The sequence below is a fragment of the Haemaphysalis longicornis genome, unplaced genomic scaffold (assembly GCF_048455015.1).
Source record: "Haemaphysalis longicornis isolate Haplotype H1 unplaced genomic scaffold, Haemaphysalis longicornis Haplotype H1 scaffold_7, whole genome shotgun sequence".
In the NCBI taxonomy this organism is placed as follows: Eukaryota; Metazoa; Arthropoda; class Arachnida; order Ixodida; family Ixodidae; genus Haemaphysalis; species Haemaphysalis longicornis.
The window spans coordinates 1,757,194-1,779,687 of NW_027526422.1; the positions used below are offsets into that span (position 1 = coordinate 1,757,194).

The 22,494-nt window shown below is 52.9% G+C and overlaps 1 protein-coding gene across 1 annotated transcript in view; it reads left to right on the forward strand.

The window, feature by feature from the left end:
• The window catches only part of LOC144144290 (uncharacterized), a 216,761-nt gene extending 211,785 nt beyond the window's left edge, over window positions 1–4,976 (forward strand). The window contains exon 16 of the mRNA XM_077675655.1: window positions 4,402–4,976. Coding sequence (XP_077531781.1) covers window positions 4,402–4,539 — 138 coding nt within the window. The 3' untranslated portion in view covers window positions 4,540–4,976. The remainder of the gene's footprint in view (window positions 1–4,401) is intronic.
• The last annotated feature ends 17,518 nt before the right edge of the window (window positions 4,977–22,494 follow it).

A 22,494-nucleotide genomic window follows, 5' to 3' on the forward strand; every position in this document is an offset into this window, starting at 1 on the left:
CATGTAATAGGTGCGGTGAAATATCCACTCTATTACATGCATCCTGGGGCTGTCGTATTATATGGCCCTCAGTAAACACCAACACCGAGTTATATGAGCTATGGCAGGCAGCTCGGGCCAGCTCTGACCCTGGGGTTCAGATGTATCTGATCTTTAGTGCCAAGACTGGGCAGGGGACACAGGGGGCCTGGAAAGAGGGAACCTACCCTAGTTCAGTCAAGACCTTTCATTGCAAATAAACGTTTCATCTTTCTCTCTCTCTCTCTCCCCCTCTCTCTCTCTCTCTCCTTCGTTTTATTATAATCTACGCGATTATCTTCAAGGTACTGACCCAGAGACTGGTATATTCGTTTTGCGGCTATCCTCGAGTATAGCCGCAAATACGGGGGTGAACAAGATGCTTCTCCTCTGCCCCCTCCCCTCCACCATTGAAAAAGAGAGAAATGGTCCAAGGCAGGGACAAACCACCTACACCACAACAGGACCGCGCGCCAGAAAGAAGACAAGAAAGCATTGCAAAAACTTAAAGGCGTTCCACTCAACGCGAAAGCTGTCGTAAGTGCAGAGCAGTGATTCGCCATAACGGGCTGTGGCGCTGTTACCCGCTCGCTGCTGCCGCCCATCACACTCTTCGCCTCCCTGTCTCACTCCTCTCTTGATGAATGGAACGGAGGTTTGTCCAGTGCAATTCAAATTTCCCGCCTTCGCAGTGCTCGCGCGCCCCCTACCTAGAACAGCGCGAGCGGGAGTTCTGCTCTTTTGAAGACGGTAGTCTTTCTTGGGCTACTTGACGCAGACATTTTGGTCTGTCTTTATGTCTGTCTGTCTGTCTGTCCAAAGCAGAATTCATCAAAGCTAGTTACAGGTTACAGCTAGGACCCGCTGTAGTTAGCTACTACACGGGACGACAGGACACAGGACATAGGCAATGTGTAAGTTCACGAAAAACAAAGTCCACCGCACCAAAGGCTCTTCACACATCACAAGGTTCAGTCACCGGAGTTCACTCGGGGAACTCAACATAAAACTTAAAACAGTTCCCACACATCAGTTAATATCTACAACTATACATACTTCCCGGCATGTTCAGCCAGACTGCCTAGGCCTCTGAACATACGAATCCCCTCCCTCACAGGTGTCACAGGTGTTAAAATTTAATACGGGACTACCCAGCAGTGCACGGAGTAATTGGCGACCTTGATGAAACGATTCGACCAACGCAAGCGGCAAGCTTCTTCCCCCAGCGCAACCAGCTCATGCTGCAAGTGCTCTATTGCCATTTTACGAACGCGCCACAACAGAGGATACACTGCACGCTGCGGTCGTCTGCAAGGCGGCTAAACGGCTAAACCTCGCTGGCGACAAACAACAAAGGCACGGCAGAAATCTGACGAACGGGTCTCTCGATTTCGTGTGGGCATTCAGCCTGCCCTCAAACATTCTGCCCAGTAAAGCCCAGAATGTGGCGGCCACACACAAAATGCACCGGAAATGACAACGTAGGCCTGTCTTTGCTTGTAATACACGCTCTCTCTGTGACTGGCTGAGAACGCGTGACGTAATTTAAACAGTTGGCGGGAACAATCACGTCACACATTGGCAACTTCAGCCTGCGTAAAAGTGACGTAATGTTACGTAACAGCTTGCAAATGGCGGCTGCTTTGCCGTGAAATAGGGCAACAAATTTCACCGCCCATTGGCGCCGCGAAATGTCCGCGAATTTTCAGCAGGCGCAGTTTCGCATGACGCGCGGTTTGAAGCATGTTTTCTACCGAAAGAAATAATAGTTTTGACGGTTTCCAAGTCAGCGGTCACGGAGCATACAATTGCAAATAACGTGCCGTAGTTTGCGTTTATGTTTGACAATAAAATAATAATTATTTGTTTAGCGTAACAGCAACATAAGAGGGCAGTACAAGCCTCTCCATGACAGAGAACCCTATGCATGGCATTTGTCCACACTCCTCCTACTCGGCTGCTGGGTCACGTACATGATTGAACTCAAGAAAAAATAACAAAGAAAAGTGACTGTTTAATGAATTGCTGTGCTGATTGGAGTCAAGCTTGACGAATGAGTGAATGGGCGACATCGGTGCGGTCCGCGGTTATCAGGCGTAGCGCTTCTCTGCCCTTATGCGTCGTCATACAAGCGATGTTAGCGACCGTCATTTTCTGTGATCAAGCCCTAAACTTGTAACATGGCAGCAGACGATAGCGTGGCGGCGGTGGTGGCTGGGAAGGTGATAACTCAACAAAGCTTGCATTGAAGCGCAGAGCTCAACTATGCTACTAAAAGCAATTGAAATAAATAGATAGATACGCTAAAAAAAGATTCTGGTGTTATTTAGCTCAACATCCCCCTTTCGCTCGCTTTAGGATCAACATTACTCGATCGCCTTGTGGTGCTGACGCCAATTTTGACCTGCAAAAACGACCTTGCCAACCTCGGCTACCGTCTAAATTTTTATAATAGATGCCAGGGGTTTTTATATCTTTTATGGGTAATATTTGATACCTTAGCTGTGATCTCTATGAGTGAAGCGTCAAATTACACTTCATGTTGTCAGAGCCATAGTGCCTCACGTCACTGATTGCTTAGGTTGTGCTTACGCAAAAAAAAAAACAGAAAACATTGCGAATTCCCTGCGAATTTGTGCAGTAGAGAATAGGGCCCCAGTATACTCGCATAAACCGGCAACCGGTGTTGGGCGCGTGCTTAGGCGCGCGCGCGCGCGAGAGAGAGAAATCGCTTTATTTTCCAAGCAAGTTGGCTAGGAGCGCGTGGTGGCTGCCAGGCCGAAGGCTGGCAGTTCGGTCAACCAGAAGTAGCTGCACCCCCGGTTGCGAGCGCTGCTGGACGCTGGAAATGGGGGATGGGGGGCGGGTTAGGAGGACAGGCCCGCATGGCGTGGATTAGTGTGTCCAGGGGTGACGGGAACTCGCAGGGACCGACTGGCGAGGGAGTTTGTCCGAAGGAGTCGCCATAGGCGCTCCTGCGCGTTGGTGAGGGTGTGTGGGCAGGCGGCGGCGGAAGAAGAGGCAATGCTCCGCGACTTCTCGGCACGACAGCCGTCGATCGCGGGCCCACCGAGCACCGCGGTAGGGATCAGGAGCGAGCCCAGCACGGCTGGTGAGTTCTCGTGTTGCTTTGTGGGCCGCCTCGTTGCCTCCCACCCCAGTGTGGACCGGGGTCCAGCCGATGTCGACTGGTTCAGTAGGGGGGTTTTGGAGAATTTCGAGTGCCGTAGGCGAAATGCTACCGCGAATGAAGTTTCGACCGGCCGTCTTCGAATCAGTGGTTGTAATGTGCGGTTGCGGCCTAGTGATAAGGGCCAGGGCTATTGCCGCCTCTTCCGCCGTTGCGGGGTAAGGTGTCCGTACGGCAAGGGAAGTGAGTGGGGAAGAGTTGGGGTGAGTGACCACTACGAGAGCAAATCCCTCCGCATGTCGGTACTCCGCGGCGTCTACATGCATGGTGGTTGGGGAGATGGGGTAAGGGCACGGGCGCGCTGGAACCTTGCTTGTGTCGTAACGCCCGACAAGGGCGCCGTTATCCGCAGGTTGCGCAGCTTGCGAAAGAGTCATCGGTGGTGGCGAGGGGAGTAACAGTTCCGAAAGCGGTGTCGGCGGTGGCGAGGAGGAGCGTCGCAGCGGCGCCAAGTAAATCTGCTTCACCGGAATGAAAACTGGGGGTTTAGACATATACTGCTTTGCAGTAAAAAGGGCGGCCTACTGAAATGGCGTTTCCAGCTACAGTAGAAGTGATGTCAGGTTCTCTCCTACGCTTTCTTTCCTCCATGGAGGCAGTCAATGAAGACTGCTTCGAGGAGACATGATCGAAGTCAGCTGCGATGCAGGCCACCTTCCTGTATAAACTGAAAAACAGCGACAGCGCCACATTTTTGCGTATTAATGTTGTAACAAAAGCACTTATTCTTTTATTAAAATATTTAGTATAATTTACTAGTGCTGAAGATGCTTTTGTTTAATTTTTAAATCACGTAATGTCTGTTACAATAACGGTAATATTATTTATGAAACGTGCGGCTTGCGTTTTTCAACATGTCTGCTACGAGCTGGTCGTCTTCGTTGGGGACCGCTGCGCCGTTCCAGTACTTCTTCCTTTAGAGGTCTAATTAGACTGCTTCGTAAGCTGTCCGCGGATTGGAACGCAGCCGATGATTACCAGAATGGCGGTTGACCTAGCAAAGGTATCAAACCGCGTTTCTTCAAGCCGCTTCACGCGTGGCAGTACGTGTAACAGCAAAACCGAATACGTGTGGCGCGCAGGTCCGGTTTCCTCCATCAATTCAAAAACAATTTAGAACTTCTCGTTAGAACTTCAGTACATGTACGACAAGACTGAATACGATTTCCGCTTGTTTTGGTTAACTTCCGCAGCTTGTTCCAGCACTGATGATCAAGGCCTTCACCATCACGTCTGTGCTGCTGTCGATCAACACCGTCGGAGAATTCGTCTTCGATTTTGAGAGCGCCTACGACCCACTCACCCGCTTCGCGAACGATTCGCAGATTTAACCTCACCGCCCAAGACAACGGCAGGACGCATAACGCATCCATAATCTGCAGTGTTATTTTCTTTTGAATATCTAGAACAATACCGTGTTGCACTCGTTGTCGCTGCCCAACGTACTTCATGAATGATATATGAATCAGGCGTGACTTTGACGTGCCATATAAGCTTTTGGCTTGGGTTGTGTTTTATGACTTCTACACTTGTGCTGTTTGTGTGCACGCTCGTGCGTGCTACGGATCTTATATCGCGCATAAATTTACTTGCGTATACCTCGTAGTTCCCTGAAAGCATCAGGGAAAAAAGTTGTAAAATTCTGGCTTTGTTCGGAGTCCTACAGTATACTGCCCGTCGGTGCCGTTATTTCACGCCACTCGTGATTGAGCTTTTATTTTCTTTTGTTGTTCTCGAATCATGCGTACAGACTCTTTTCTGCTGTCTTATTCCGTTCTGTATCATGCAGAAATAAAACACCCGCTAAATCACTTTCGCTTGCCCTTCGTAGAATGACAGTGGGGAGGCATAATAAATGCGCAACGTTATTCCCTCGTGGGTGCACTCTTAGGCAAAAAGGACTAAAATAGGGACTAAAATACAGCCGTTAGTCTTCGCGGGCGACCGTTCATCTTCAAGGGGAGCATCTGCGGCAGAGTACGTGCCGTGTGCATAAATACGGACTAACTGTTCATCCCCGCCGGTCTATAAGGAGTAACGGGAAGACGAAACGCATGCAGTTAGTCTCTTTGCTGCGTCGTTAATCCCCTAATGGCGTCGTCGTTTCCCTTCGCGCATATGTCTGCGAACAGTTTTATATTTCCAAAACACAAGCCATTGCAGTCACTGGGTGCTTTAGATGGTGCCACCGGAGAAAATATTGATGTTAGTTATAAGAAAATCGCCTAGGGTTAGTAGAGCGGCGGGTAATGGCAAGGAGCGGCGAAGTGCGATTGCAATACGCTTCTCGGCGAGGTTTTATTGATACGCTGTGTTGCATACGATTCGTGCGAGGTAAAAACGGCCAATGAAAGCTTTCAAGCGCCTTAACAGTAACGCAAAAATATGTGACAATAGCAAAAGTGGATTCCTGAGCCTAATGAATACGTATATGTTTAACAGACGAGAAAAAACGCATGTTGCTGATGACAACTGCAAAACAAAAATGCTCGCTACAGGTAAGCGTCTCGAAGTTATCTTTTACGCTCGGTACATAATTGCCTTGGGCACCAAAGCTATGACAATGCTGCAACTGCTGTAAAACCCGCTTGCATTTCCCAGTCGCAATCGCTTAGCGACGCAAATTTGAAGAATTCAGGCAAGCAAAACCGAATTCGCTTTCGCCGATGCAGGAAAATATGGCATGTTTCCTTATTCTGACACTCACACAGACGACACCTTTCCCATACGTTGCATAGAGCACTTAACATATGTATCGAACACTAAGAAAGCACTTAGCTTGCGCTAATTTGTGCGGAAACAAATGAGTCGTCCGATCGCCCAGCTACCTATCTCAACTAGGCGACGACGAGTTGAGTGTTATTTACGAAAAAACGCTATGGTTTTGAGGCACTACTTCGAATCGAACTGAGCAATAGTCCCTAAACCTAGCAAAGCGCTAAGCGCAAGGCGCAAAACGCGGTCACGTTCGCTTGCACAGATAGAAATTCGGGCACCAGTTGCAATGAATCTGTTGCGTTATGCACAGAACTACACGCTGTACACTGGCGTATTTTCTGCTGCTGTACCACCCGGCGGCGTGGTCTAGCGGATAGCGCGTCGGGTTCCTTGTGTGTAATTCCGGGCGTCGGGGGTTCGATCCCTGCCGGTGCTGGAGTTTTTTTCTTTTTTCTGCACTCTACGCAGTTCGTCCTTGGGGAGTATCGGAACGGACCATCCGGGTGGGGGACTAACCGTTCGTCCCCTCGCAGTTAGTCCCGAAAGGGACTAATGATTGTGGCAGAGGCCGTTAGTCCCCGAAAGGACGAACTTTTAGTCCTTTTTGCCTAAGAGTGTGGCGGCCGCACTCGGGCTTTCTCATCCCCGGTTGCGACGGGTTCTGCGTCTCTGGCTGTGAGGAATGGTGTCCTCACCTGTCCGCGCACCACACACCACCACACTCGCTTTCATATCGACGAAGTTCGTGAAGACGACTGGAGTTTTTCGACATGAAAGCCGAGCTTATCGGCCAGCTAAATAGACCCTCATCCACGCCTACAGCTCCATCCTCCTTGCTAGTATTCAAGGGGTACTGACACAAAATTTTGAAGGCGAAATAACTTCGGAGATAGATTGGTGTGAACACACATACATCATCTGCAAAATATCAGCGGCGAATACAGCCTAGAACATATTTAAAGTCAATTTTAAAGTGCGCGAAACGCAACCGAGCAGCCAGCAGAGGACCTCGCGTAACCGACATTCCCTGGATGTGGAGTAAATAAACAACATCCGAACACGTCACGAGTTTGTGTTGGCCGCTTCCGCACTGCCAGCGTTTCTCGCCGGCTCGCCGTTCCGACTGAAGTTCGGAACTTTTGCTCTCGAGTAACGAACGATCCGATCGTTGGCGGCGGAGGCGCCGAGATTTCGTTGTCTCATCGGGCAGCTGGCCGCGACCTAAGTTCTACAGCGACTCCAGCACTCTATTTTTGTTGGTTTTTATTACACTGGACGCGAAAACGCGCCGGAGACACGACAGCCGCGCTGAGCGAGCCGCACGGTCACTGTGCAGGCGGCGGTCACAGCCGCGAAACAGCGCAGGCCAGCAGGCCGACCTGTAGGCAGGCCGGCAGGCTGCTCCCAGGGCGAGTCTCCCCAACCACTGTCTCAAGCGTTGCGCGTCGTTCTCTAGCTGCGGCAGAATTTTGCACTCGCGGCTCCTACGTCACGTCCACGGTCGCTTTTCCATTAAGCGGCTGATGAGATCAGCACGTAGGGGCACTAGCAGAATCGAGCTCTGCTCTGTGGCGTGGTTAGATTTGTTATACCAAATCCGTCCTTTCGTGGCACTCGCGTTGCAACCGAAACTGTCTTAAAAACGTCTTTAATTAAACAACCCTCGCGCGCTGAAGCAAAATGAGATTTCTACACGTGATAATTAGGTCATTAGGTACTTATCGCGGCAAAAAAAAAACAAGATGCAAAATGTTTGTGCCAGTGCCTATAATCTGTTCACTGCGACTACTGGCTTCTTGATACCACCCGACTCTCGTGGCGATCCCTTACTATCTGCCCTTTGCCTCGCACTACGCACCCCGTTCTAGTGCTCACACAGAAATGCCCCATCGTGCACCCTACGATTTACGTGGGCGCAGTTATCCATCGACGGAAAAACGCACACACTGTCGCACTTATTAGCCACCCCGACGCCCCTCCTCTTAAAGGGACACTAAAGGATGAATGAAATTTTGTTTTAAATGAAAGATCAAGCGTGTCTAAGCTCTCTCGGCTCTTGTTCGACCAGCAACGAAGCGTCATTGGCTGAGAAAGAAAGCTGGCACTTGTCTCACCCGCTTCTCTTCCCTTTTTTCGTGACGTAGGCACTGCGTCACAAACTAGGAGCGGAGCACCCGCAGCACCGGCGCGGTTCGGAGCTTAAGCGCTGGCAACGGTAGCTTTTACGTCTCCGAGCCATGGCGTACTACGCCCCGTTTCTCTGGCCGAGGATTTGGCGTTTATAATTTTTCACCGGCGGTATGGGAAACACATCTGAATTCTCGGGCGGCCGGTGTGCCCGTCTATTCCGAACCCGGCCAGCTGCGAGCGAAGCCTCGTTTGAAGCAACAAGCGCTGTTTCGAATGTCAAGTGCGGCGTCCCGGGCTCCTGACTGGCGCCGTCAGGAAGGCGCCTTCATTTCTGGCGATCACAGCCATCTCATGTTATCTTCTCGCGCACGGCGCGAACCCAGCGTGAAATAAACACTCTTCACGGCAGCGTGTCGGCTGTCGTAGCCCGCGCTACCCCTGGCTTAAACATAAGGGCAGGGCGACACGCTTCCCAGATTATCAACGGCGGCTCGAGGCGAACGGGAGGATCGGTCCGCTAACCACTCGCAGTAAGTTCATTTTACGGGCGATTATTTTCGAACCGGTCGCGCTTCCCTGATAGCAACATTTTAAATAAAGTTTTACACCTCATCCTACTCCTCCGCGCGCGAAGAACGGGAGATTGGAAGCTCGGCGGCTCGCTTAACCACCTGCAGTGCACGATGATGATGATGATGATGATGATTGCTATTGGTTTCCCCTTTGAAGCGGGGTGATGACATGTCATCTTACCAAAAAGGACTATAACCATGTTTTACACTCTTGGCTTAATACTAGCGCTGCTTAGGGCAGGCACTAAAGCTTATTAGGCCAGAAATACTTTCTTTGCCACGATGATGATGATGATGATTGCTATTGGTTTCCCCTTTGAAGCGGGGTGATGACATGTCATCTTACCAAAAAGGACTATAACCATGTTTTACACTCTTGGCTTAATACTAGCGCTGCTTAGGGCAGGCACTAAAGCTTATTAGGCCAGAAATACTTTCTTTGCCACGATGATGATGATGATGATTGCTATTGGTTTCCCCTTTGAAGCGGGGTGATGACATGTCATCTTACCAAAAAGGACTAATACAACCATGTTTTACACTCTTGGTTTAATACTAGCGCTGCTTAGGGCAGGCACTAAAGCTTATTAGGCCCGAAATACTTTTTTTTTCCTGTTACAGGTGGTAACTGTCCTAGGCAATATTCCCCTCTCTGCTTTTCATCCACCAGCATTCTAATCTTCTTTTCCTCCCCTCGACAGCCTTGAAGTTAACTTCCTCTCTGATACCCTTAAATCCTAGGGCTTCTGGAAGCCCAATATTCGCTTAAAGTAGATTTGGATGGATACCCTCACATTCTAACACTATGTGCCGCATAGTTTCTGTTTCTTTTCCGCAGACAACGCATACCCCATCATTTTGTGAATACTTCCCCACAAAACTCTTAGTTCGCAGGCAACCTGCTCTAGCCTCAAAAAGCAAAGCACTGCCCTGGGAATTATCGTAGAAATTTTCCTTTCTGATGTTCAATTTCTCAGCCCTGTACACCTCTAACGACGTTTTAGCTTCCATTTTTTCCCTCCATTTATTCGTTTCAATCTGCCTTGCCTCTTTTTAAGTGCGAATGCACTTCTTAAGCGACCCTGAACCTGCGTCCACCGGCGATGTCCGCATAGCATACCCACGTGGGGGATTGGCCAGGAATCTCCTCGTCTTCCTTGGCAACGGGGGGAGATGGGCGCGCGCTGCCTGGCCGCTGACATGGCACATACCCACGTGGGGGATTGGCCAGGAATCGGGCGTGAGAAGGGCTAATGCACCCGCTTAAAGGAGTACTGACACGAAATTTCAAAGCTGAGATCCGCTCTAGCAATCAAGTACAACGACAACACAAATAGGTGTCTGTGAATAAATGCATCTTTCTTTCTTTGTAGTTGTGTGTGTGTGTGTGTGTGATCTCTCTTTCGCGAACATTACCGAACCGCGCAAATTCAACTGGTGCATTCGCACTTTCACATTCTTCCCCTCGGGGAAATGCGGGGAATTTTTGGTTACCTTGGCTGTTTTGGATTCTCCACTGTTCTTTCCGTATTTCATCGTTAGCCTTCTGGTCTTTCTTAACCACTGCGTGTCCACGCTTTTCAAGTATAGAGCCGACGTGGAGTGGTGGCCCAGCAGCAGAACAAAGTCCAGGCAGCTCCCGGCAGCATCCAGGCAGCATCTGCGCGGCCGAAACGAGGACGATGGAGTCGACGGCAGCAGCAGGAGGGCCTGACGCTCGTGCTTCGCACCCTGGGGGAGTTGCTGCCTGCGGACTCTCACCTGCGTCCCCTGTGCGCCCAGGCTGCGCAGGGACATCAGCACCCCGAGCACCGCCATGGCTAGGAGCCGCCGCACGCAGCCTCAAGTGCCCACTGTGCTGCAATGGAACGTGAACGCGCTTCGCCCCCGTCACGCAGAACTGAGCGCATATCTGCTGCAGCACGGGCCCGACGTGGTAGCACTGCAGGAGAGCTACGTGCGTGCGGGAGAAGGCTCGGAGCTGAGGCTGCCTGGATATACGGGCTACCACAGTCCCACGGCCTGCGACAACGCGCAGTGCTCGTTGGTGGCGTGCAGCGAGCCAGCCCATCCCCCAGGACCCTCGCGCGCGTCAGTGTTCGTGCGCGACTGCGTGCAGCACGCGGTGCTGGACACCAGTGGGGTGACAACAACTGTGCAAGAGTGCGTGGCAGTGACATTACGGCTAGGCACGGGTGGTGACATGACTGTGTGCAGTGTCTATGTGCGTCCATGCCAGAGCTGGGACTCGGGCCTCCTGGATCAGCTGGTGTCTCTATGCGCAGACCGCCATCTCCTCTGTGGTGATTTTAAAGGAGCCATGAAGAGAAAACAAAAGTTTGTTTTATTCGAAAGATTAGGTGTTTCATAGTACCCCAAGCGCTTTCCCGGAAGCAAATGATGCATTATTCACTGAGAAATAAGGCAATTTAAGCCAAAATTTTAAATCTCCCGCTAAAATTGAACATTCCGTGACGTGTACGATGGCGTCATAGAGCCGGTCCATGAAACAGATACTTAGTATGTCGACTCCATATAGCACCCACACGCGGGAGTCGATCGAGACGGCGGCCATTTTAGAAATACTAGTAAAACCTAGTGCACCCGCAGCCCTAGTCATGGAATCGCCTGATCCGGAGAACAAAACTCTCGCCGAGGAGCTCGGGCTTGCATTTAACAACCTCACACCACAAAAACGCTCAATGCTTCTAAGTGCACGAGCGGCAAGAGTTGTGGGATACGCGGTGGACGGGAAAGCGACCATTCCGCGATAGCCAACAGACGAACGCCCAGCCGTCGGCACCGCTGCCTCGTCAGCCCCGTCGCGACGGACGAATATAGACTGGTACGTATGTGCCGTGTTTTGATTACGGTTAATAATAGTTCAATTTCAGTAGCAGTATCACTTATGCCAGTTGGCCGGTGTCGTGTATGGAAAGCCGTTCGCGCGAGCTCTCTGCTTCGACCAGAAAGATACGAGCGTCAATGCGCGGTGTTTACGGCATTTTTTTCCCCAAGGTCAGAGCGATTTGACGAAGTCGGCGACGAGCGCCAGCAGGTCCCAGGAGTGAGCTAACGTAAGGGTCCCTGCCGTAACTGAACAAACTGAAGTTTTCAGTGGTTGTAAACTGGAAACGAGCTCGTAACGACAGCAGCAAGCCAACACCATTCGAAATTTACGCGACGACTGGCACTATCTCGTCGCTTCTTGCTGTTCCTTACTCCCCTCGTTTCTATTTTTACCTTTGCTGGTTGGCGATATGACGGACAACCTCCTGCGAAGGGATTACGATACGAAGCAAAATCGCGGCTGTGCGTGCTGGAACGGTTCGTTGGCCCCGAAGAGCCTCGAACCCGAAAATTCGTCTGCGCGACGGCGAGATGTCGAGCTCGGCCGGCGCGCTAGTTTCGTACGCATTGGCGCACACGCTTGCGAGTTCGTTCTGACCTTCAACCGTTTACTCCACCGTTCTTTGTCATAAAAAGAATGTGCAGTATGTTTCACGGGCATTTAGCTCGCTATGCAAACTGTAAGCCCTGCCTAACATGCGTTTGCTTCTGCCAGCCTCCGCCAATCGCAGAGCTTAGCCCATGTGACGGCATAGGTTCTGTTGCGGGAAATGAGCTGGTGGGTCGCATGACCATTCCCGTTTTTCCTAATTATGTAGCTTATTTGAGCGAAGTTTGCGTTATAAGTGGTGTCGTTATGGTTCTAACGAGGCAATCTTTCGAATGAACCAAACTTGTGTTTTCTCTTCATGGCTCCTTTAACGCCCACCACACTGCTTGGGGAGATGGCAGGATCGACACGCGGGGAGAGCAGCTGTGGGACACCATGCTGCGCCTCAACCTCACTGCACTGAACACCGGTGAGTGCACCTTTAGGCGTGGCAGTCGCACTGCCACTGCCATCGACCTCAGCCTGGTGTCAGCCAGGGTTGAGGCCACTTGGAGGCGGGAGCCCAGCACATGGGGCTCCGACCATTACCCGCTGCACATTGCACCACCCGGGAAGCCGGCCAGACGGCCCGCACTCCACCACATCACCCACTGGGACCAGTTCCGGCGCTGCCTTGCTGAGGAGGAGCTGGGGGAGGGAGCAGAGATGTTCCGGGGCTTGGTTCGCTGCGCCAGGCGAGCCACGCGGAGCTGCACCGTCGCCGAGGGGACCACCACCATGCCAGACCTGAAGCTGCTGCAGCTGCGGGCGGTGCGGAACCGGGCGGAGCGGAGGGCGCAGCGCTCGGGGGACAGGGCAGACTGGACGGAGTACCGTCGCGTGGATGCTGCCTGCCGACGACATGCCCACCGCCTCAACCGGCAACGGTGGGCCGAGCTGTGTGTCAGCTCGGAGGCAGACCCGCGCTGCCGTCGACTCTGGGGCATCTTCCGCTCCATCTTGAAGCCCCGGATAAACCGCAACCCTCTGGCCGCCCTGGCCATCCGCAAGCAGGCAAGCTTTGGGGAGCTGGCCGAACTCTTTGCGGATCACTTCCTGCCACAGCACCGGACGGAACCAAGGCCCGCGGCTGCGCTGGAGGAGCCCGAGGGACGTCACCCGCTCAACGACGCCCCCATCACGGAGGGCGAACTCCGCAGTGCCCTCCGAAGCTGCAAGCGCAAGTCGGCGCCAGGGGCAGACGGCCTCACCTACCAGATGATCCGCAACCTGGATGAGGTGGGGTTCGGCAAGCTCCTGATGGCCTACAACCGCATCTGGGAGACGGGGCAGCTGCCGCCCGAGTGGCTGCTCGCCATCCTGAGGCCCATACTCAAGCCGGGGAAGGGCCTTTGGGTGGTCACGGCATATCGTCCCGTGGCCCTCACCTCCTGCGGGTGCAAGCTGCTGGAGCGGGTGGCGCTGCGCAGGATGGAGGCCATCGTGGTGGAGGAGGAGGCGATCCCGGAGCAGCTCACGGGGTTTCGAAAGCACCGAGCGGCGGCCGACTCCATCACTGACGTGGTGGCGGCCCTGGAACACGCCCGTGCCACCAGGCAGGTGGCTGCCCTGGTGCTGCTCGATGTGAAGGGCGCTTTCGACAACCTGCAGCGCCCCGCCATCTCCTTGGCCATGGAGGAGGCCGGCATTGCGGGGAAGCTGCGGGGCTTCGTCGAGGCGTTCCTAACGGGCCGGACGGCGCAGGTGCAGGTGGGGAACGTCTTGTCGGCACCTCGGCCAGTGGATATCGGCACCCCACAGGGCTCTGTCATCAGCCCCTTCCTCTTCAACCTGGTAATGGCAGCCCTGCCAGGCTGCCTGCCCAGAGGGGGGCGGGCACAGGGTACACATGTCGGTGTACGCCGACGACATTGCCCTGTGGGTGCTTGGACCGAAAGGAGACGGCAGGGCGGTCGTGCAGCAGCTGCAGGCGGCTATGGATGCGGTGCGGTGCAAGCTTGAAGGTGTCGGCCTGCAGCTGTCGGCTGCAAAGACAGAGGCCATGCTTGTGCACCCGAGCGCAGCCGCCCGCGGAAGGACGAGGAAACTCCGCATAGACGGCGAGGAGCTCGAGTGGAAGACCAGGGTGAGCTACCTGGGGCTCACCCTGGACCACAGGGTGGACTTCCGCCAGGCCGCCAAGGAGCTACGTGCCAGGGCACAGCTGGCCACCTCGGCCGTGCGGAAGATGGTCGCCCGGGACAAAGGCTGCTCCCAGCAGACAGCCCTGCGGCTGTACAACGCCTCGGCCGTGGGGCTACTGATGTACGCGCTGCCGCTGGTCACCCTGCGGAGACCCAACTGGCGGCAGCTGGAGGGCGACCATCGAAAGGGCGTCCGCGCCTGCCTTGGCCTGCCCCGAAACTCGCAGTGCGACAGGACGCTGGCTGAGGCAGGGGTGTGGACGCTGGAGATGACGGCCGAGCAGAGGGCCCTGGGCCACATTGACCGGCTGCGCCGAGCCGAGGGGGGCGGCCCCCTGCTGCAGCGGCTGCGCACCCACCGGCACTCGCGCATGGGGCGCATGCTGGCCCAGTACGAGTAGGTGGTGGGCACCACAGACTTGGGGCCCTCCAGCCGCCCTCCGGACCTGGCGGCCGAGCTGCACCTGGAGATTCCGGGCCTGCGCAGCAAGCGGCGAACGCCCCACTGCGGGTTGCTGCAGCTGACCCGGGCCGTCGTCTGGAAAGAACTGGAGGGCCACACCCTGGTGTACTCGGATGGCTCTGTGCGGCGGCGGCAGGGCTCCGCTACAGCGGCCGCCGTGCTGGGGGAGGCCACCCGGCAGGCCCGGCTGCACTACGCCGCATCCTCGGCCACGGCAGAGCTTGTGGGGGTCCAGCTGGGCTTGGACCTGCTGCTGGAGCTGGAGCCCGCACCCGAGCGCTGCGCCCTGCTGTGCGACTCCCGGGTGGCTCTGCTGCGCATCCGGGAGGGCGACCCGCACTCCCCTCTGGTTCGAGGAGTGCGCGAGAAGGCGGAGCGGCTGGCAGGCAGGGGTGCCCGGCTGCGGCTGCAGTGGGTGCCCGGCCACATCGGGCTCGAGGGCAACGAGCGGGCGGACGAGCTGGCCGCTGAGGCCCACGAGCTGACGCCCGCGGCCACGGATGCCCAGGCAGCGGCGGACGACTCCCGCCTGCTTATACAGCGGCACGTGCGGGCACAGCACCCGGACCCACGGCTGGCTGCTGGAGAGGCCCCACCACCTGTGCGGGCTGCACGGCTGCCCCGACAGCAGCGTTCGGCAATCCTGCGCCTCCGCGTGGGGGCGGTGTGGACGGCGGAACGAAAGCACCGCCTGGGGCTGGCAGACAGCCCTGCCTGCCGGCACTGCCGCACACCTGTCCAGTCCCTGCCGCACCTGCTCTTCGAGTGCCCCGAGTATGCGGCAGGGAGGCCGGAACTGCTGGCCGCCCTGGGAGGAAGGGCTCGGCCGCTAGACGAGCTACTATGGCCGCCGGGCAACACCAGGGAGCGGGACAGCGTCCACGAGGCGCTGGGCGGCTACCTGGATGCCTCAGGGCTCCGCCTGGCACTTGACTCTCTGGCACAGTGACTGTGTGAACTTTTACAAGACTGTGCGAACTTTTTTTTTTTTTTTCCTCTTGCTCCAGACTTTGTGTGGGTGTGGGAGTGAGTGTTAACTTGTAAATATGCCCCTCTCTCTCTTGTGTTCTGTAAACATGTCGCCTCTATCATCTGTCTCTCCTCTCTATGAATCTGTCATCCTCTGCCCCAACCCCCACACCAGCAGGCGTTCCGGTGTCCACCCCTAGGTGTGACAATTTACGCCTGCTGGTGGTCTTTCCTTTCCTTTTTCTTGACAATAAATTCATTCATTCATACCTAAATACCTTAGCTGCCCACCTTCGTTGATCCATTGCCCTCAACCTCATCTCAAAGCATATTTTACTCTGTGCTTCTCTAACTTCAAACGACGCCCAGCCCATATCTCCCTGAACTGCTTCGTTAGTTGTTTTTCCATGCGCGCCTAAGGCCAAACGTCCTACCGTTCTCTGGTTTACTTCCAGGCCTGATAGAACGTCTGAAGTTGCCGCTGCACGGAAGTTGCCGCTGCGCCTCATCACCGCAGCCGGATGTTACTCCGCGTGGCGGAAGTAGTGTGTTACTGGGAATATTTTGAACTTGGCACGAGCCATTTCCGCGATTTTTTGGACTCAATATGCTCGTAAACGACTGCAGCGACAACAAACTACGTGAGAAAAGGCAGACGATATCACGCTTTCATAGCAATCTCGTTTCAAAACGCGCGCGCCCGTTAACATCCAGGTCAATCACTTAGGCGGAGTGATACCGTACATGAGCTATTGCCGTTCTTAACTTGTTCTCGAGTATAATTGAAAGCACCTTAGCTCCTTCCTGCCATGTACTGGGTCGTCCACAAAAGGTGCGAACACGGCGCAGCGTGGCCGCGCTCCGCGGAGGGCCAGCCAACGCACAAGTCGCGGCCGCGCATCGAAACTAAGCGGCGCAGGAGCATAGGGGCTTGGAGGCGGGGCTTCGTGTCGTCTGCTAGCGCGGGAGCGCGTCGTGATAGCTTTTCTGCATGAAGGCTTTGCTGGGAAGCACGCCTAACACTCTGCATGCTATAGCGTCTTAGCCACGGTGTAGGGCCAGGCTCAACGTTTTACCAGGCCTATATGCAATCGGCTTAGCTTGGTTTGGCTTGACTTCAAAAACGACTCCTTTAAGACAATGTTGCCAGTGGTGTCATGAAGTCGACTATTAGTCATTTTTTCTGCATTACAAGTTCTCGTCGCCTTGTGACGTGTAAACACTTTTAAAGACAACTGTACAACAATTGTGCTTGGCCAAGTGTTCACTGGTGGCCGCGTTTACATAATAAAATTATCTAAACACGGCACATAAAAAATTCACCTAATTATTTTATTAGCTGCATAAACTGCATCCAAGGAAACATTTTAGAGCTGCTCAGGACGTAGCAGGCTAAATTTGTGCCTGCCCAATGCAAGTAAAATTCAAATGTGTAATCAAACAGCTCTCTTCTGATAGGGCCCGTTCACACTAGCGACGAAAGCGAGCGAAAGCGACGGGAATTCCGTCGCTTTGTCGCGCGACGACCGTTTTTGGACCCTATGCGAAATTGCTTGGTGATCTAGCAACACTGATGTAAACAAGACCGTCCGCCATATTGGTACGGGCGACGATCGCGAAGTCTCGCATTGTTTACTGTGGAAGAGTAGGTGACGGTAACGCGGTATGGCTCAAACTGGACTGCGTTTTTCGGGTCCCGACCACGGATTGTGGACGAAGGACTCGTCTGCGCTGCCGACTGTGTCTGAGGACTCACACCACTCGTGGTGCCGCGCCGAAGACCCATCCGAGCCCAGCGCAGCAGGGCATGCCGCCTAGCCACCGAGCCGCATTGCTCGCCTTCATCGGTGCGGACAAACACGTGCGACTCGCAGTAAGTAAATCTTTGTTTTTTCCTTGACGCGAGTTAACCGGTATGAGCATTTGTACAGCACTTTGTTCACCGTTGTTTACCATGTAAATGCGTAGCGGGGACCCTGTTGCAGTAACCCTGAAAGAGGAAAGCGACAATCGCCAGACCGTACCGCTAGTGGGTGGATTAGGTATTTTCAAATGCTGTACATCGAATTTACGGGACGATTTTTGGCGAAGATGTTTACAGAAAGGTTGCGGCCGTTTTCCGTGACGGTCGTCCGCCCGCGCGTTTGCCGCAAAGCATTCGTGCTTTGCGGCGAAGTCAACTACAAAAGTGCACATGCGCCTTGAATTTTCGTTTTTGTATGTGTTTTCATTATTTATTGCGCATGTCCTGCCGCAAAAATCTGTTTGTGCGTCTGGCTTGTCCTTTTTTGGCAGTGGGGTGGTTGTGATAGCTTCTAAAGCGCATGTTTTGAGTGTGCCCGAACAGATAATACCGTAAAACCTCGTTAGCTCGAACTCACTGAACTAATTTTTTTTTTTTTTTCAATTCGATGGGTCATCGGTATAGCCAGAATGTTTACCTGTTTATCTGGAAAGGTTTTGGAAGTGAGTTCCAGATAATCATAATATTGCTTGCTTAAGTTATGACGAACACGAATATGCGGGTACTGGTATCATTACCCACGGTGAGGTTCTCTTGAAAGTACATTAACAAATCATGCAGCGATACTTGCACGCTCGAACTTGAAAAACAATTTTGACATCATTGCTGTTTGAGGTGTAGATTATTGCCCTTGCAACAGTGTTAAGCAAGACACAAAATCTGGTCATTTTGAGTCGAGATGTTCCATGCGGCCACTGCTTTCTGCTCTGTCCCTTTAGCATAAACTGTAGCGGACTAGTCATGTTCTTCCCTGAGTGCTATTTACTGTTACTCTCTCTGTTCTTGCAGGTTGGGCCTCATCCATGTGGTCAGCAGCTGCTTTCGCTCCCAGAGAAAAATTGACCGGCCCTATGTTGTGTGCACTAACCTCTGAGACGGACAGTGGGGCGATTGTGGAGGCAGCGTGCGAGTGCCCGGCGGGTTGCAGTGGAGCATGCAGTCACATCCTGGCAGCTGTACTCGTCCTCTTGCAAGCCCAAGGTTTTAAAGAGGCGCCACCGGAGCTTGCGTGCACAACTGCCACAACAGTGGGGACGTCTGAGACAGCAGGGCATCAAGCCAGCGAGTGTCCAAGACATTGACTGGAGAAGCCCGCAAGAAAATGGCCCCTCCCTTCCCTTGCCAATGCGTCTGTTCGGCGCACGTCGAGTGCAGGAGCAATGCGAGCAGCAATAAAGTGCCTTGCAAGCGCTCGGGAGAAAACTTGGTAGCCTTTGGAATGGGTTTTTTGCCTCAGTTTTGCTGGCCTCACCCCCCCCCCCCCCCACACACACACACACAGTAACAGAAACGAGGACTGGCATGTCACCTGGAGGGTCACCTATGAGCTACCAGCTAGCATTCAAGCAACATCACGCCGTGGTCATCTCGCGAGCACGCAGAGGCTGGGCAATGTCGTGTTTACTAGACCGCTGCATGCAGGAGTGCGCGAATGCTGTTCCATTTATATCCACAGTTTGCTATATTGCACGTGCTATAAATCAGCGAAGTATTTTAATTTACTTGGATTTTCACTGTGGATACAAAAAAAGCAAAACCACTCAAGCTGATGCGCGGTGGACTGATGCAACTCGGGCCGTTTTTTTTTTTTTTTTTTTTTTTATGAAAACTTGAAAATTGCCTTACCTACCTACATCAATGGCCACTATCATTACGTCGGAGGCATGCATGCAGTATGTGACAAACTAGAGGAGTGAGTGTGTATTTTAGTCGCAAAATATTCGACAGTAAATACATCGCGGCTGAAATGACAATGGGCAACAAGTTAACTTGACGTAAACAAACCTGTCAGCCCGGCAAATCGGGAACCAAGTGCAGAAACTGGAATTTTCCAACGTCATATCATCATAAAACAGTGTACGCCACTTCCGCAACGACAGGCGGCTAAATGCACCGAAAAGAAACTAACAACATACTCCGATACCGTGCGCGCCCGCCACAGAGGAAATTTTCAACCGCGCCGTGACGGCGTAGTGCGGCAAGAAAAGTTTACAGCCCTAGGTAAGATAAAGGCTCGTGTAGGGGCTAAGCGGTACCATTTAACAATGAAATGAAGCGGGCGTAGAGCCACAGGGACGAGTGAAGAAATAAAGCCTAATTTTGACAACGTGTGGTACTGTTTCTCCGCTCGAGCGCCGCTGTCAGTCATAAATAGGTGACGCACGCTCAGGCTTCATTTATAATACAAAGGCTGAACCACGGAACTCCAACGCAGCTGTATTTTTCATCCGGACAGCGACTACGAAATCCCGCGCTTAGCGAACCAATGACAAATACTCGCTCCCAGCGCAACGCGCTCAGCGTGTCACAAAGGTTGCTAGCGCCGGCGTAGTTCGCGTCAGAAAGTTCGTTCAAGAGCGTGGAACTTCACGTGCCTTTTCTCCATCTGGACCGGTATTTCCTCGTTGCGTGCACTGCGGCACGCAGCAATGCTACGGCATTGTAGTCCATCAACAAGTGCGGTCAATGCCCGCCTTCTATGTTTTGCTACTTGGTTTCGGTTTCAAACGACCGTACCAAAATGGCGGACCTAGTTACCGGAGTCGACGTGAGATGGCGGGGCGCATTTTGCATAGGGTCTGTCGCACGACAAAGCGACAGAATTCACGTCGCTTTCGTCGCAGTGTGAACGGGCCTATAGGATGATTGATTCACAACCAATTGTTGTGTGCCAAAGTTCCAAATTATCATTCAATATTATCATTCAATAACCCCACTGAAACTCTCTGTTCTTGCAAAAAAAGCATGTCTGTTAAAGGGCCCCTGAGATGGGGTTTTTGGGGGGTCGATGGTATCGGAGCGAAACGGCTATTTCTTGAACTAATCGTGACATAATAGTGCGCTCTTGATTTAATCAATTTTTTGCGAGCGTAAAAACACCAGAAAGCTACAAAAAACATCTTTTGTGTGTGTGTGCGTTTACACAGTCGCACATTTTTTGTTTTGTGGAGAAATCGTGGTGCTGCATGTCTTCGAGCCCGGCCGCAACGGACAATGTTCCCACTGCTGTGGCGTGTCCGGTCGATTCTGATGAGTCATTTGGAGCATGAGTTGGCAACTCTAGGGGAAGAAGCCTTCCTTTTGCGTTGGTCTACGCTCTTTATAGTAGTCAGGAGCAACATACTGAGCGTTTCTCTAGTGCCGCACTGAGTTGTTTATGAACTGTTTTTCTGAACACTGGTGAACTTTGTGTGACTTGATTTGTAGTGGATTGTTGTCCACGCCAAAAATTTTGTGCAGTGTGTAGAATTACCATTTTACATGCAAACTGATTGGATAATTTTCTGTTCTTAGGGCAGCGCTGTTATCACTAGTCGCTGCGCCCTGATATGTGGAGTAAAGATCGTTTCCCCGAAGTCCGGTGTCGATCAGGAACCCAATCGCCGGGGCTCCGGTTTATTTGGCAGAAGGCTGGCAGGGCGATGGTGTTGAAGTTCTTGGAGATGGCGGTCGAATTGACGAACTCGAGGCGTTGAGGTTGATTAAGTGAAACGATAGTTTATATACAGCTATTTACATCAGGATAACTGGGTACATGAGTAGTAAAAGGAAAAAAACATCCCCCTCGCGAGGGGCACGATCAAATGCAGAGCATTTCTGCGGGGGGGGCGCGCCTGCAAGTCGTATGGATTACGTATTGGTTGTTGTTGTTGTAATTGTTGTCTTCCAGCGTAGACATTGTCGATGAAGTCGATGGTGAAACGTGCCGTGAACCCCCTGCGGCGGCTATGACGCAACGTGGAGCGGCTATGACGCAACACAATCCAACACAATCCACTTTAATCCAATCCAATCCAAATCCAAGCCAATCCAAGCCAATCCAATCGAATCCAATCCAATGCCCCTCGCGAGAGAGGGTGCGTTCCAATTTACCGTTTAGACAGCTTCGTTGCCGTCTTCGCGGACAGTACGCCATGTTAAGCCCCGTTCCAATTCGAACGAAGCAGTCAACGAAGACTGCTTCGAGGAGACAGCATCGAAGTCAGCAACGATGCAGGCTACCTTCCTGTCTAAACTGAAAAGCGACGCCAGCGCCACCTTTTTGCGTTTTTATGTTGAACCAAAAGCACTTGTTCCTTTATTTAAATATTTAGTAAAATTTACTAGTCATGAAGGTGACTTTGCCTAGTTTTTAAATTACGTAACGTTTGTAATAACAACGGTAATATTGGTTACGAAACTTGCGGCTTGCTCATCTCAACATGTCTGCAACGACGCTGTCGTCTGCTGGTCGTCTGCGCTGGTGTTGCGTTTGCGACCGAGGCGCCGTTCCAATTTCATTCCTTTAGACGTCTAGTTAGACTGCTTCGTCTGTTAGACTGCTTCGTAGACTGTCTACCAAGCTGTCTGCGAATTGGAACGCAGCAAGAGTGTTATAGCGCCGAAATCGCCACCACGCGAACGCGTGATGCTGACGTCACGATCACGCCACAGATGTTAGCGACCGCAGCGCGCGCGAACGACATATGTGGTTTAAGCGCGAACCGGCCGCGGCGAGAGAGCGCGATGCGAGCGCCCCACCTGTTCTTGCGCGCGAACCTAACGCGGCGAGAGAGGGTGTTGCGCACGTCCCCACCTGTTGTGCGCCCGAACCGAACGCGGCGAGAGAGGGCGTTGCGAGCGGAGAGAAGGCGAGGAGGACGCGGGGGAGAGGGCGCACCTCTGGCCGACGGTTGAATGAGTCAAGGATATAAGGCACGTTCGTAACCTTCCGTTCTGTGTCGGCTTTGTGGCTCAGTTGGTAGAGCACCGTGCACCTTGCGTTCCGCCCGCAGAGTCGTAGGATCGAAACCTGGCGCCGGCAAGTATTTATATAGTGTAGGGGGAG